Source organism: Diceros bicornis, chromosome 7 (assembly GCF_020826845.1).
Source record: "Diceros bicornis minor isolate mBicDic1 chromosome 7, mDicBic1.mat.cur, whole genome shotgun sequence".
In the NCBI taxonomy this organism is placed as follows: domain Eukaryota; kingdom Metazoa; phylum Chordata; class Mammalia; order Perissodactyla; family Rhinocerotidae; genus Diceros; species Diceros bicornis.
In genome coordinates this window covers 21,154,936-21,170,875 of record NC_080746.1, presented here as the reverse complement: position 1 = coordinate 21,170,875, position 15,940 = coordinate 21,154,936, and the positions used below count along the sequence as shown (strand labels likewise).

General features: G+C 36.5%; 1 protein-coding gene across 6 annotated transcripts in view; it reads right to left on the bottom strand.

Moving 5' to 3' along the window:
* CADM1 (cell adhesion molecule 1) overlaps nt 1-15,940 on the bottom strand; it is a 317,399-nt gene that overhangs the window by 218,854 nt on the left and 82,605 nt on the right. Inside the window, exon 1 of one of the 6 annotated variants that reach the window (XM_058545176.1) lies at nt 9,547-9,679. The exons of the other annotated variants lie outside the window; for them this stretch is intronic. Coding sequence (XP_058401159.1) covers nt 9,547-9,664 — 118 coding nt within the window. The 5' untranslated portion in view covers nt 9,665-9,679. Of the gene's footprint in view, nt 1-9,546; nt 9,680-15,940 lie in introns of those variants that run through there. 6 annotated transcript variants of the gene reach the window in all.

Here is a 15,940-nt window from a genome sequence, read left to right as displayed (position 1 = left end):
ACATTTTGAGATTATCAAAGGCTGCTAATGCAGTACTTCTCTAAACCAAAGTCTACATCCAAATATAAAAAGCGTGTACTAGAGCAATGCCATAGCATCAAGTCTTCCCTGAGTATTTGGGAAAATGGACGCATTGCTAGACTTCTGGCATCCTGTATAATCACCTACTTTCTCTATGAGAATAGCAATTTTAACACTATCCCATCTAAATCAGGGATAACACTATCCCATCTAAATCAGGTGGCAAGAACAAAAGCTTAATCTACGCTTAAACCAGTAAACATCTGACTAAGATTGACAGCTCATTGGTACTTCCAGATTTCCCAGCTCCCCTCTTCCATGAGGTTTGCTCATTCTAAGTCAATGGCACAACACATCATTGGAGGAAAGTAATTTTAGAACGTGCCATCCAAATTAACTGGTCGTGAATAGGCTCTGATTAAAATATAAAGAGCTTTTAAAATAATTTAAAATGATTCACTGGAACTAATTTGGAGATATTTTAATCTCTGAATGTGCAATGAACTGTAGTCTCCCTTGGCCCCAGCCTCTCCTTAGAGAGGGACATTTCTAGTTAGGCCTTTTGCCATTGGGTAAGAAGTACCTGAGCCATATAAACTAAACTGGCCACGCCTGCATTTCCCTCTGCCTTTTCTGATTTATGTCTTTCCAACTTAGGCACAGTTCTCTTCCACTTTCCAAACCAGATTGTGCATACTTCCCCTTCTCAGTGAATACTGCTCATCTGTTTACTAGCCCAGATAGCTAGATAATTCTGAACACAACAATGTGACAATTATGTAAAGAATCACATGAGATCAAAAGACTTCAGCTTACATTCTTTAGTATTTGTTTGAATTCCATTTTAAGATTAAACAAAGGAATATTTTCCCAATCTAATGTTGTAGCATATTCACAGGGATTCAACTAAGGCCACTTGTGAATCAGTACCTAAGCTGCACTTAACTAGACTTTTCTTACGTAACTATGAAGTTCAAGGGAATGTGTGCTGATTTAGAAAGTGCCTTCTTAGACCCACCACAGATTCCTTCACAAAATCCTTTGGTACCTGGTCTCCAAAATTTCCAGAATCTCAGCCAAAGACACTTCAGATAAGAGAAAGAGATTGGGTCTCTATTTTCTTCCTTTCTAGACCTTGCTGTTTCTTTCTGGATAAAAAGCTGGAGTTGAAAAGAAGAAATGAGGGACAAATCTATATACTGGAACAGTTTGATAAGCACAAACATTCCCTGATTTAGTCCTCTCAGCAATCTGATGAGGTAGGTATTGTTATACCCACTTAATAAATGAAGAAATTCAGGAAGAAAAAGATATCCAACAATTAGTAATGGAACAGTAGAATTCAAATGCTATACAACTCCAAAAACCAAGTTCTTTCTGCTATATCCGTATTGAAATCCATTCTTTTTGAAAGCAGGAACCCTGTTTTTTATTCTTCTGTGTAATCCCTGAGACTACACGTACAAAGAGTTCCTAACAAAACACATATAACAAAGAAGAGACAAAGGATTTACGGGAAACTATCTGGTTTCTTTTGTCAAAGCATCCCCCTTGCCCAGACCAGACCAGAGCACACATGTCAACCATAACTTACTACCACAGCATCAGAGATGACGGATGGAGCCTTAAACATCCATCCATTCTGAAGTTGATGTATCCGAGATTGTCACTTACCTAAAAGAAAGATGAGAGAAAACACTGTTATTGTAAATGCAGACATTTACCTCTTAAAAACTTCATCTACAGAAATATTAAAATATATTTTCATTTTGGGGCCGGCCCCATAGTGTAGTAGTTAAGTCCGGCCCACTCTGCTTCAGTGGCCCCTGGTTCATGGGTTCGGATCCTAGGTGTGGACCTACACCACTCATCAGCCATGCTGTGGTGGCAACCCACATACAAAACAGAGGAAGACTGGCACAGATGTCAACTCAGAGCTAAACTTCTTCAAGCAAAACAAAGAGGAAAATTGGCAACAGATGTTAGCTCTGAGTGAATCTTTCTCACCAAAAAAAAAAAAAAAATATATATATATATATATATGTTCATTTTATAATCAATGTATCCTGAGCACAATAGTATAAGAAGAGCTACCTCTTCATAGCTCTTAATTTTTTAAGGCCATCTCGTATACTTTATTACTGAGTATTTAAATTCCTTTCTTTTTTCCACCTTAACCTTGAATAGTCTTTAGTTTTTTGAGAGGATAGAACATCTTTGAAAGACTGAAGAATCCTTTCTCCAGAAAATTACATATAGACACTTCTTTCATATAACTTCAGTGGATTCAAAGTCTTCCTGCAGTCTACCCACTGACTCTGTATGATGAACATTTGATATGAGACTAGACCGTAGGATTTCCCTGAATCTTAAATATGCTTCAAATTGCTTCAAAGTCCCACATAAACTTTGAATTCCTAAAAATGTGTGTGATATATGTACAAAATTTGGCACCCAGCAAAGAGAAAAGGCACATTCTTTTTAAACATACATGACACATAAACAAAAAATGGTCAATAGTACGTGGCAAAAAAAGTCTCTAGAAATAACAAAGAAATGACAACTATTTGGATGTCAACTAAATCTGTTGGCTATAAAACTCAACATTCAAAAAAATTAAAAACAAACAAGCCAAGCAAAAAATTCCAGGAAAACCTGAAAAAGAAAAGCAGAGAGAGAGAGAAAGAGAGAGGGTTTGAGGTGGGGGGTGGGGTGTGTGTGTGTTATATGCTGGGATAGGGATAGGACTAGCCTTAATAGGACGAATAACAGAAAGCTTTTATAAGTAAAATAATGTGGTTTTGTTGGATAAATAGACAGACCAACGGAACAAAACAAAAAGCTCAGAAACTGACTCAAGTATACGGGAAAGTTGGCATATAATAAGGTAACATCTCAAATCAATGGAGGATCAACAAAGGAAAAGATTGACTTTTTAATAAACAGTTGTTTGGACAACTGGATAGCCACTGGAACAAAATTAAATTGCACCCATGTCTCACATTATATACCAGAATACACTCCAAATGGATCACAGATATAAATTTAAAAATAAAATCACAATTATTGAAAGAAAGAAAAGTTGGGTAAATTCCATTATAAACTGAAAGTGAGAAACAGCAGATCCAGAAATAATAAAAGATTAATAAATTTGTCTACATAAAAATTTATTTAAAAATAAAAATATTCTGCATAGCAAAAAATGCCATCAGCCAAATGACATATTTGAAAACAATATTTGCAACTCATCACAAAGGGATAATATTCCTTACGCACAAAAAGCTCCTAAAAAATCTGAACAAAACATATCAACATCCTCATAGAAAAATAGGCAAAAGATATGAAAAGGGAGTGAACAGAAGATTAAGTGAAAATGGCCCAAAACATATGAATGGATGCTCAATGTTACTCATAATAAGAGACATGCATTCATTTTTCACTGATCAGATTGGCAAAAATCCAAGTTTGACAACATACTTTGTTTGTGAGGCTGAGGGGAAACAGCACCTTCGTATATTGCTGGTGAGAAGGCAAAACGGTACAAATCCTTAAAGAAGGGGACATCGCAGATTCTAGCAGAGATGTCAATTTATATATCACTATAAAGGTAAAAGGATAAGTTGGTGGAAAAAAAATGGACTCTTCAATAAATGGTGCTGATACAACTCCAAAAAATAAATGCAAAAGAATGATGGAAATAGAAAATCATTTGGCAAACACCACAAGCAAGAATGGATGCTAAAATTACAAGGGGAAAAACAATAATTTTACCGTGGAGAAATACAGCACATACCACCTTAGCCTACTGTGGAAGATGTTAACATTTGGGGAACCTAGATGAGAGGTCTATGTGAATTTTTTTGTACTATTCTTGCAACTTTTGTAAATCTGAAATTATTTTTTAAGTTAAAATTGCTTTAAAGTATTAAAATCTTTTTTTTTAAGAAATGCTTTTAAAAAAAAATAGCACTGACACAATCAGATATCAACATGCAAAAAACTAAAATTAGATCTTGGCTTCATGCCATACACAAAATTTTCTGACAGGTTATCTGAAAGTAAAAAGCAAAACTCTGAAACTTTTACAAAAAGAAAGAGCGAGAGCCGACATTTTTATGACCTTGAGTTTGCCTACATCACAACTAAAAACTTCTGTACAACAGAAGATAGCATAAACAAAGTAAAAAGGCACTCGCCGCTTTCATACACTTGAAATGCATATAACCGACAAAAGGATTAGTATTCAGAACATAAAGATTTTCTACATATCAAAAAGAAAGACAAAACAATCCAAGAGAAAAACAGACAAAGGATCTGATCAGGCAACTGACAGAAGAGAAAACCCAAATGGCCAATAAATATGAAATGATGATACTCAACTTCACGAATCAGGAAAACGCAGATTAAAATGAGATATCTTTTCACTACCATCAAATTGACAAGAATTTTATTATCTGGCAGTGCCAGTGTTGGAGAAGACGGGGGACTATGGGAGCTCTCACACAGTGCTTGTGGGAACATCAGTGAGCACATCACATTGGAGAGAGAAAGATTTATCTAGGAAAGCTGGGGATGTCCAAAGTAACTCCAATTCTGAGTATCACCCTAGAGAAATTCCTACAGGGGTTCAAAAGGAGAAGATATATACAGGAGGATATGTACAAGAACGTTCGTCGTAGCACTAGGATAAAAGTTAAAAATTGGAAATGACCTAGAAGCTCATCAAAAGGCAAATAAATAAATAAATAAATAGTGGTATATTCACAATATAGAACAATATGCAGCAGAATAAACTAGAGCTACATGCATCAAAATGAATAAATCTCACAGGGCAGCCTTGTGGCTCAGCTGTTAAGTGTGCACAATCCGCTACTGGTGGCCAGGGTTCGGATCTTGGGCACGCACCGAAGCACTGCTTCTCTGGCCACGCTGAGGCCTCGTCCCACATAAAGCAACTAGAAGGATGTACAACTACGACATACAACTATCTACTGGGGCTTTGGGGAAAAAAAAAAAGGAGGAGGATTGGCAATAGATGTTAGCTCAGAGCCAGTCTTCCTCAGCAAAAAAAGAGGAGGATTAGCATGGATATTAGCTCAGGGCTGATTTTCCTCACCAAAAAAAAAAAAAAAAAAGAATAAATCTCACAAATAAAGGGTGAAAGTAAAAAGCAAATTTCAGAATATGGCAGTGTGATAGTATTTATCTATTATGTTTAATACTTTATTAAAAACATGCAAAAATACTGCATCCTATATATGAACAAATGTTTGTAGGAAAATGACTAAAACAGATACGGGAGTAATAAACACTAAATTCAAGATTATAGTTTAACCCTAGGAAGGGGGATGGGGAATGAGGTGAGGGAGAGGCAAATGGAATAGAGAGTTTGCACACATGGCAAAGTATGTAACAAGATGTGACAAAACTAGGTGTGGTTATGTGAATATTTCCTATATTATTTTCTATAAATGCAAAATATATAATTTGAAAAAGAATATGCACAATATAATATGAGCCTTTACAATTAAATGACTCTTCAATTAGATTTTACTTAACTTTGATGGGTTTTTGCAACTTTTTCATTAAGGTATTTCTTTTGTCTTGATTTTTATATTGGTATAAAAATATACAGTCTCTTTAGACCCCATATTCTAAAAATAAGGCTGCGTTTTGTTTCCTTAAAAATACCCAAATACTTCCTCCCTCATTATTCATACACTCAGTTGCTTCCTTAAGGATTTCTATTCAGAAAATTATAACCAAATCCCTCTGGAATGTGCTAGACCCAAGAATATATTTAGGATGTTAATATGTTTTAAAGAGGTTTGATTTTTTTAAAAAATCAGACCATTTAAGATACCTTTAATGAAGATTAAATAACCAAATAAAATCACATTTTCCATAATAAATGTCAGGTTATACATTATTGTGCAATTTGTATATTGAAAAGTGATATATAATTGTGAAATACCCCACGGTTGAGGAAGCATGATAAAAATTTAATAATCTAGTGTCAGGAATATATACAAGAGAAGCAGTTTCCCATCTCACATTAACTACTATGTGCTACTGCTGCTGAATGTCACCAGCAGTAACTGTAATGACCCTCACCACCTGGAGGGTCAACATACTCTAGCCTTAGATGTGCTGCACTTTTCCAAGACTGTGGGCTCTGTTGGTTAATAATGTTAACACTGAGGCCAGGGACCTGAATCCATTTCTCCCACATATTAATTTCACGTGGGAAAAAACTTCAGTTCTGTGGTGCCTAACTTTGGCTTACTGTCCTTCAGGTTGAACCACTAGATTGTTCAGTGCAAATCTGCCCTCACTGTAAGGAAAAAGAAGCAAAGCCTAGGTACGGAGCGTGGGCCAGCAGCATCTCCGCGTAGAAATGCTGGAGAATCAGTTAATGATTCATTAAGTACTGCTAACCTCACTAGACAGACACCCAATAATCTGATGGTTGACGTTAGGAATGTTTCAGAAACCCACGCCAAGAGGACAACTTTTATTTCAAGATTAATTTTGAAATGACGAGCTTTTGTCTAAAGCCTGAGTTTTAGTTTTTGTATACTGAATAAAGATAACCAATTTAAAATGGCAAAAAAGCTCCTTAACTATCAAATTTCTAAAAAGTGTTCTTCCTCTAAAAAGGGGGGGGGGGGGGGCGGGGGGAATAACTTGCCTGTGGGCTCAGAAACTGAATGACAAGTGTCAGCCCCAAGCAAATTTTCAGTCCAACAGAGTCCCTTAAAAAAAACTTTGAAGGAGGTGGTAAATGTTGGTATTGGCAACAGCTGAAACAAAAACCACACTGTTTCTTATTTTTACACGTGAACACTGGGAATAAGAAAGAAGCAATAATGTCCTCCTTAAAAAAATAATAGTCCAATGTATTAACTTTCCTCTGCCTAAAGAAAGAGTGTCAATTTTTGTTCCTCAAACAACAAATTTTTCCCCAGCACAATAGCTCACTTCTTTATACTACAGCTAGTTGGCTGTTCCTGATCAGTTGAAATCCCTGCACAGCTCAAGCTCTGGGACTGAAACCAAAAGGAATAAATCAACGAAGGCCTGGATTTCTAGCCCACTATGCAGGCCAGCACTCTTCTAAGATGAGGGGAGGCCAAAAGCAGTGGGGAAGTTCACAATTGCACCGGTCAGTGATCTAAAATTACACAACATGGGAAGGATCTGCTCCATCGTAATCCCGGGAAATCTCATTTAATCCTCCTTTTACTACGCCATATTGCATCCAAAGGTTCTACACAGTCCCTCCTTCCAGCACTTACTCATAATCAACTCTACCCCAAGAACATTAGTTAAGACATCACTTTTATGTAGAAGGGCTTCCTAAATAATCCAAACCTTGAGACACGAGAAGTCAATGTTATTTCATCACACAGAAGCTGGGGGGAGGGGGAGATGTTGGCCAGAAAATACTTATTCCAACAGAAAAGTTACATTTGGATATTATTCCAAAAAGAGAATATTGGCAGGAACCTCAAGATTTTGTGCTTTCTGCTGCTACTAAAATGAAATAGATTTTAGTTCTAATCCAGTAATATGAAACAAACCAAAAGCAGACATACTGGCAAATGCTCATTCTACATGCACTCGTGTCACACGCCATCAGTTCCAAGAGGTCAAAAAAGAAGCCCAGGCAGTTATAAAGTATATGAAGAGATGAACAACTAAAATTTTTCTTTTTAATCCTGATCTAGTGAGAAGGCATAAAGAAATCCACCTGAGCAGAAGACTTCAAAAGCTAGATAAGCGAGGACAAAGCAAGAGGCTTAAATGGAAAACTCATCAACAAGCCAAGAATATAATAAAGCAAAACTAAACTTCCATTTTTGCAAGAACACTGGCATTTTGGCACTCAAAGACGACGTCGCAACACCTCTCCGTATACAAAGGAAATGTGAAATCCTGAAATCCACGCAGCATACAGTCACTGAAGCAACCGCCAGGAAGGGCTAATCCCCAAACAGGATTTCTTAAGAAAGCGCATTCTCCACTTTATCCCTTTTTTGTTTTTTGGTTTTTCATTTTGTTTTGTTTGGTCTTTCTCTTCTTTCATTGTTAAATATTAGCATACCAAAGAAAGGAATCTTGAAAAACAATCTTCAATCACTCAAGGGGCTGAATCAAGTCATCTTGAACCAGAGGGGGCCCACCAAGATAAAGGGCATTGGAATTATGGGTTTTTAATGAAGCCATAGCCCAACTAAGTAACTGGGGAAGCATAAAGGAAAGGTGCTGAAATCGGACTTAGTGGCAAAGAGAAAAAGTCAACATAAATCCAAGGAGAATGCATGCAGTTATAAGGAATCTGAGCTCCTTTCCCCTCAACACAATCTTCCTCTGGGAATGCTTCCATATGCCTAAAAAAAATCCACTTTGCCTGCTCCCAGATATATAGCATTAGGGCAGGGATAAATTTCAAGCTGGCTAAAGTCCAAATTCAACAGTTGCAGCTGTAGTAGCTGCCTTGTTTACAAAGCAATTCAGGAAGCTTTTAGAGGGCAGAGTGCACCAGACAGAAGGGGGTCTGTAAGCAAAACATGGATGGATCCCAGTGCATTCAGAGCAGACAACACATCTGTTCCCAGGTGCCCCTTGGAAACATGCCAAATATGAATCCAAGTCAAGCTTTAATGCCCATCTTTTTTCAGGAAAGCATATCTACTTATGCACTCAAATCAAAATTATATCCTGGTAGTTATTAGGCCCTTGGGCCATCCCCAACACCCTAATCAAAACACTGAAAACAACATGTCGCAGGAGGTTTTGAGTGGACTCCAACCATGACCTGGACTACTTTGCTCATTAATGATGCAATGCATAAGTATGCCTTCTATTGCCATTGTAAGCCTCTTATAAACTACACTCCTTAGCTTCTCTCTGATAACGTCTACGTCCAGCACAATTATTTGAGGAAAGGGTATGTCCCAGAATCAACCTCGGTTACCCTTGTTACTTCCTCATATACAGAAGATTTCAATAATCTCACTTGCTTTTACTCCGCTTTAGTCCTTTATGATGCTGTCTCCTTGCCATTTTTCTTTTCTTGGCAAGGTTTAATTCAAAATTCTTCTGTAAGAAAAAAGAAACATAGAGTCAAGAAGTAGTGGAGGGGAGGGCATGGGGAAAGAGCAATAGAAGAAATGCTGAAAAGGAAGCAGAGAGTACATTATGCCTGTTTATAGAGCTTTACAAAAATGTACAGTGACGATGACATGGATGAGAATATGATGAGCACATACGGGAGCAAATAAAGCAGGAAGGTGCTCTTAGATGTTTGAAAGGGGTTAATTTAGCTAAGAGGGAAAGTAACCAAACATACAGGAGGTGGAAGAGAAAAAGGTTATTTCAAAGATGAGTTTAACATGGCGCTTAAACTATTAATTAAATTAATTAATTGAAATAAAATAAAAATATAAAATCTGTGCCTTCCCGAGTGTGGTTAGCATAGCGCAGTGTTCACACCCTCAGGACCATGACATCACACCAAACCTTTCTTCCGCGGGTTCTCTGGGTCGAATATCTGATAGAGCCACAGTAAAAGACAATCATAATCCAGTTGCTCCCATGACCATAAAAATGCTTCTCCTACACACAAATGAAAAAGCATATACCCTGATGACAAACCACTGCAGATTTATAGTGGGAGTAAATGTTAAGCATAAAATCCTAACTATGTCTTTGTGCGTGCAGCACCCATACAATAAATCAGCACAGAGCCCAGCTCTGGCATACCTCTCACTATGTAATTACACATGTTAATTACATGTTTAATCATACATATTAATAACACCTAGTCTATAAATGCAATGTAGTCATGTAAACCTAATCAAGGAAAACTAGGATATTTGCAAAAACTTGTAATGAAAAATATAACGACTACACTAACAAGATAGGGATAGGAATGCATATCTGTGACAAACTGTGTCAAGAAGAAAAGTGATTCTCTTTCCTGAACATTATTTCAGGCCCATTTAACACAATCTGTACCACTCAATGAATGTGCAGTGTCCTACACACATCAAATCAGATTTGGATAATGTTCCTGACTTCAGATAAAATTTCATTACTAAATTTAGTTCAGGAATGATAGGAAATCCTTACATTTTTAAACTTAATAAAAACTAGAATATGCTAGGAATTAGGAGAGCCCCACTCCAATCTGTCCTATGATATCTAAACAGCAAAACAACCCTACCTATTGGTTACAACATACAGTCTCGGACTTAATTCCACCCTTAAAATAAACAATTAGAAAAAGTGCAATTCCTTGTTGTCAAAGAAAGTGAAGACAGTGGATATTCTACTTTAGAAGAGTTTCACAAAAACAAAGTTAATCATCAGTCATTTGTTGCCTGTCATTTTATATACTCTCATTGGCAAACTAGAACTTCCTAAGTTGCTGAAGTTTCATTTCTCAAAATAAGACCAGAGTTTGATAAAAAAAACATGTACAAAGTCAATTAAAACACAGCAAATGCTTTGAACTAAAATACCAACTTAAGACTGTAAATAAATCTCTTCATCCTAATTGCCTGGTTTTTATGAAGCATTTCCTTACCAGACTAAAAAGAAAAATTTTTACAAAACCCTAAATGACAAATTTTGAGATTTTTTAAACGTAAAGCTCGGTAATATTCTTGTTTCACTTTTAGTAATATATGCCCCCTTTTTTTGGCTCACCACTAAATCAAGTTGAGGTGAGAAGGCATATAAACAGCTATATGAAGCAGACTTAAGCAATTAAAAACTTAATAGTGAAGCTGCCTTATAAACAGCTTTACGTAGCAAACAAGTATTTTTTAAAATTATACTGAATCTGCTTTTCAAAAATGATTTACAAGTGCATCTCTATACAAGAGAGAACAATGCAGTCCTCCAACCGACTCTAAAGTAGGGGACGGGTGAGGCAGTCAGCATGTCAGTGACATGGCCCTCCTGTGGCTCATTATCTGTCAGGGAAAGACAAGCCAAGTCTTGTTGCTGAAATTTGTCGTCTTCTAGTCTATAGTTTAGGGCAAGCTGACTGCCAGTGAGCAAGGTCCCAGTTCCACGACATCACTTGCCATTAACATATCCTGAGCCAATTCAAAACCATAGGTATTTTACAAGCAGCAAGAGCCTTTACCCATTAAAAATAGCCAATGAATTGCCATGCACCATAATGGAAGAACGCAATATTTTCCGCAAGAAATGATATCATTTTCCTTTTCCAAAATTTTATTCACACCTCAATTACTGTTCATCTGTCACCAACACTCCTAAAACCCAACACAAGTAATCAATTGAAAGATAAATTCTCACTGAACTTCCATTGTGTTTACACATAAGAAAAGAAATTAAAAACTACCATTTCACTTAGCCATTAAATTAATCACTTCAAGGTTTCTTGGTAAAAACCTAAAGAAATGTCTGGTTTATTTACCCAGGGGAGGGGGTTGAGAATAGAAAGACATGAGAGGGAAAAGAGGTTGTGCATAGGCAACATTTATACATTTAAATGTTTAGAAGATCTAAAAATGTTTGCTCAAAAGTATTATGAGCTCTCATATATCATTCAACAGTAAACTTCGCTTTTTCTTTCAAGAAATATTTATGAGATTATTACCTTGTGGACAACAAAACAAAAGATGAGCCCAATATGCTCAGCCCAATTTAAACCAGTTTTCCTCCTCCTGCAAAAACTCGATAATAATAATGATCAAATCACAACTGCCAACATTTACTGAGTGCTTACCATGTGCTAGGCACTTTGCAAATATCAACTCATTAATTCTCAAAACAGGTCTATGAGGAAGATACTGTAAGTATCTCCATTATCCAGACGGAAATTGTGGAACTGTGAGATTACGTAACTTGAATACGATCACACAGCTAGTAAATGGCAGAGGTGGGATAAGACCCCAGGGAACATGGCTCCAGAATTCAACTCTTAACCACTAAGCTAAAATTAATCTCAAGCCAATATCTACCATCAGTCTCATGATATTATACTCACAATATTACACAAAGGAATAATCCTTTATATAAATACTCCACACACACACACACACACACACACACACGCAGCATATCACTGTTAATTCATTAAGTAATGCTGAATGCATTAAAATGAAGTCCTCTTCTAGAACCATTTGTGTTTTTTTTTTTGTGACCTCAATTATATTTAACCTGATGGACTTTTATTTTCATGAAAGTATGTGATTAGGGAATAGAAAAAGAAAACACCCAACACTTCTGTGGAAAGAAGGACTTTCAGATATTTAATCATGTAGTATTTTTATTAGTTCAAGGAGTCCTAGTTATCTTAATATTCATCATTTGAGCCCCCATAGTTAGCAAGAAGGCAAAAATCACAACATTAAAAAAAATACCAACCACTTATAAAATTAATCGCTACTCAGTTAACACTACAGTTTATCTCTATCCATAGAATTATATTCTTTATAGGTCTCTGGAAGATTCTACACGACACACACAAAAACAACATGACTGCACCATAAAATTGTGACTCTTATCAAAAATGCCGACTTTCATGAAATCAGTGAAAGTGATGATAAAGCTGCTTGAATCACAAGCAAAATCACTAATCAATGAGTATCTGGCAAAGTTAGACCAAATGACAACCAGAAGGGAAACTCTGCAAGGATTAAGAGAGGCTAAGCACTTGAGTGAAGGAAAGGACACTGTGGCATTCTGCATTCAACTTTATCAGAAAAATTGTACTGCAAAAACAATCAACATTTGATTCTTTGCTCATTCTAAGAATTACAGAGTTGCAATTATAGCTTAAATGTCGCCAAATATAAGATAAAATAATATTCTTAATTTTTAGGTTCACTCTCTGCAATGAAGTTCAATCAAAGCTCTTTATCTCTATTTACTATGAAATTCTGGTACCTGCTTTAAGTGAATTCACTTCAGTGACCTTTTCTAGGCATTAATTATCCTCTAATAAGGAGGATCTCCTGTACCCGATCTGCATTTTAAAAGGAACTCACAACCTCAGGCTTGGGTGAAGGAGAACTAGCATTATCTTCCAGCAGAGTGGTCTAATGAGGGAAAAGTTATGAGTGTGAAAAACTGGTTTCAAATCCCAGTTGAATTGCGCAGCAAGTGCAATGAGTTTGGGAACATCTCTTAACCTGTCTCACACAGTTTTCACACCTGGAAAATGGAGTATTCCCTACCTCATGGTGCTAACATGAAAAGAAAATGAGATAGCACCTGTGAGAGCAATTTTTAATCTGCAAATAGCTAACCAAATACTGGTTAATCTTGTACTCATCCTCCATTTCCATGAGTTGATAGTTAATTTCACCAACATTCATCATTCATCTATTACGTATCGATTGACTATTGGTTGCATCTGTTAGATGCTGTGGGAAGTAGCCAAAAACTAAAACAAGATATCTGTTTTTAAAAGTCTGCTTGAGTTATGAGTTTTCAAAGGTTATAAGAGAAGACATATTTGAAAAAAATTAGCACACAAGGCAAATAAGTAATATGACATTAGAGTTGTAAAAACAGGAAATAAAGGGAAATCCTAAGGAAGAATTTGATTCCAACTAGGATAATCTGGGTAGGCTTCCTGGAAGAAGCTGCATGAAAGAAAGATAAGGTAGGGTGATCTTAGGGTTGAAAGGCCTTACATTCACCTCACTATATTTAGTTCATCTTACTTCTTCTGTGTCCCTGTAAAACGAACCCCCAAAACACAGATGATGTTGACAAAGCAATACGGGGCTTGTGAAGACCTTCAATTCATTATTATCTACTGCACCACCTGCCACGTCTGGCTTGCAGTTTAAAAGACTCTAGTGGCATAGCTCTTGTCCTGATAATGCCAAGTCAAACCATTAATATACAACTCCACTGACGACACTGACAGAAAATTTTAGCTCCAGGTCATGCGTTTATGAAGAGATAATCAAAGACACATTTTTGTGAAAAGCAGGAATCATATTCAAAGCTGTGCATCTTTGGCCAATTGTTCGCTGCTTTCCTCTGTTAAATCTCCAGAGTGAAAAAATATGAAACAATATATTTCTACTTCTGCCCATCAGAATCACTAAACCCTGATATGAAGAGAACTGCTCAGATTGTAAACATGGAAGGAATAAATCTGCTGGGTAACGGTAAACTCAAGTAGCACAAATCACATCTAGTATTCTTGTAGACTCTCCTTATCAGTATTTAAGCAGCAGAGACAGTTAGAACCAACAACCACAGATAAAGTACACCACACTATTTAAATTCATCTGGTGTTCTGGTATCCTAGTATTCTGTCCTATACAAACCTAGATGGCTTATTTTCAGGTGCGACATTTAGCCACAGCACTAACTTGCTGGGTCTACTGTCAGAGACTGTAGCCACTGACGCCCTTCATGCTGGTTAATTGCAGGAATACAGACATACACAGAAAAATACTGGTAGATTTTGGACTCAGTCCAAAAACTCAGGCAAGCAACAAGATGTGGCCCGCTAGTAAAGACATAAATTAGAAAATGTTCTATATAATATTCTGGCTTTTTCAAACTATTCAAATAATTATTGTTTAGACTGAATCTTATCAGCCACAGGGCATTTAGTTTAACTTGACAGTAGAGATAAGAAGGGGGAAAAGTTTCTAAAACAATGTAGCAAACGCAGTGTCAGTGAATTGAGGGGCTTTTTAGATGGACATTTATTAAATATAAAGAGATTTTAAGATAATTCAATATATATGTGTAGGTGTGTTTATAGAAACACAGGAGAGGAGGAAATGTCTGGAGAAAAACATGGTCCAATACACGTCTTTCTTTAACCATCCGGGGAAAAATAGATTTCAACTCACTTGAAAACTGTCTAGCTGGAGACTACACAATCTCCCCAGTAGCTCATTAAACTGTTATATCACCTTGACAGTCAATTCCTGCAAAGTTAAATGCAAATCAAAACATTTTTAATTGAATCATGCAATACATGACTAAGGGAGCTCACTGTTTATAGGAAACTTGTGGTGAAGTAATTCGTGACTGTGCTAAAGTAACTACATCACTCTGATAGATAGAACTCAGATTTTAACATATCAAGTCTGCTTAAAGCAGAGGACCCTGTAGAGAAAAGATGCTGCATTTACACTTATCTACCTCAAATGATAGACTGGATCTGACTCTTTAACACCTAATGCAGAAGTGGGTAAGAAGCAATATATCAATGAGTAGTAAAGGAATTCAACTTGACATGAAGAAAAATTTGCTCCCGCTTGTCTTCTACCCTTCACATATAAAAAAAGTCTTTCTTCAACAAAGAGTTTATAAAGACACTAAGAGAGAAATATTTGCCTCATCCATCCTGGAATGCAAAGGTCACTGATGGCTCAGTGGTTACGTTCTGTGTATTCTGATAATGCACAGAAGAAAATGAAACTTCTTTAATAATATAGCCCGAAGGTATAAGGGGAGTGAACACTCAAGTGGTTTATATTATTAGCCTTAACAAGAACGGACAGTGCACTGGTCTACTGCTTCATGTGATCTATCTACAGTCAAGATGGCTAGATTTAGAAAAACCCTACAGTACATGAGAACTGAGATAAATATCAAACTACTACCCTTCCAGGCTTCCGAAAAATTCTATTAGCCTCAGGAAAGCATGAGCCATTGGGGGTTTGCTTCAGCTAAGATACACAGCAGAATCTGAACTAGAAATATTATTCCATATTATACTCTTAAAAAAAAATCCTGCTGCAAATTGTGTTCAGTGAACACTTTAAATTGCTCCATATTTGAGATCAGGGTTTATATATATTAATATCCAAGAGCCTATAGCCCAGACCCCAATGTTTATCACTACCTGAAAAATTAAATTAAACATACTACAGTAAGCAACCAACCAAATTCT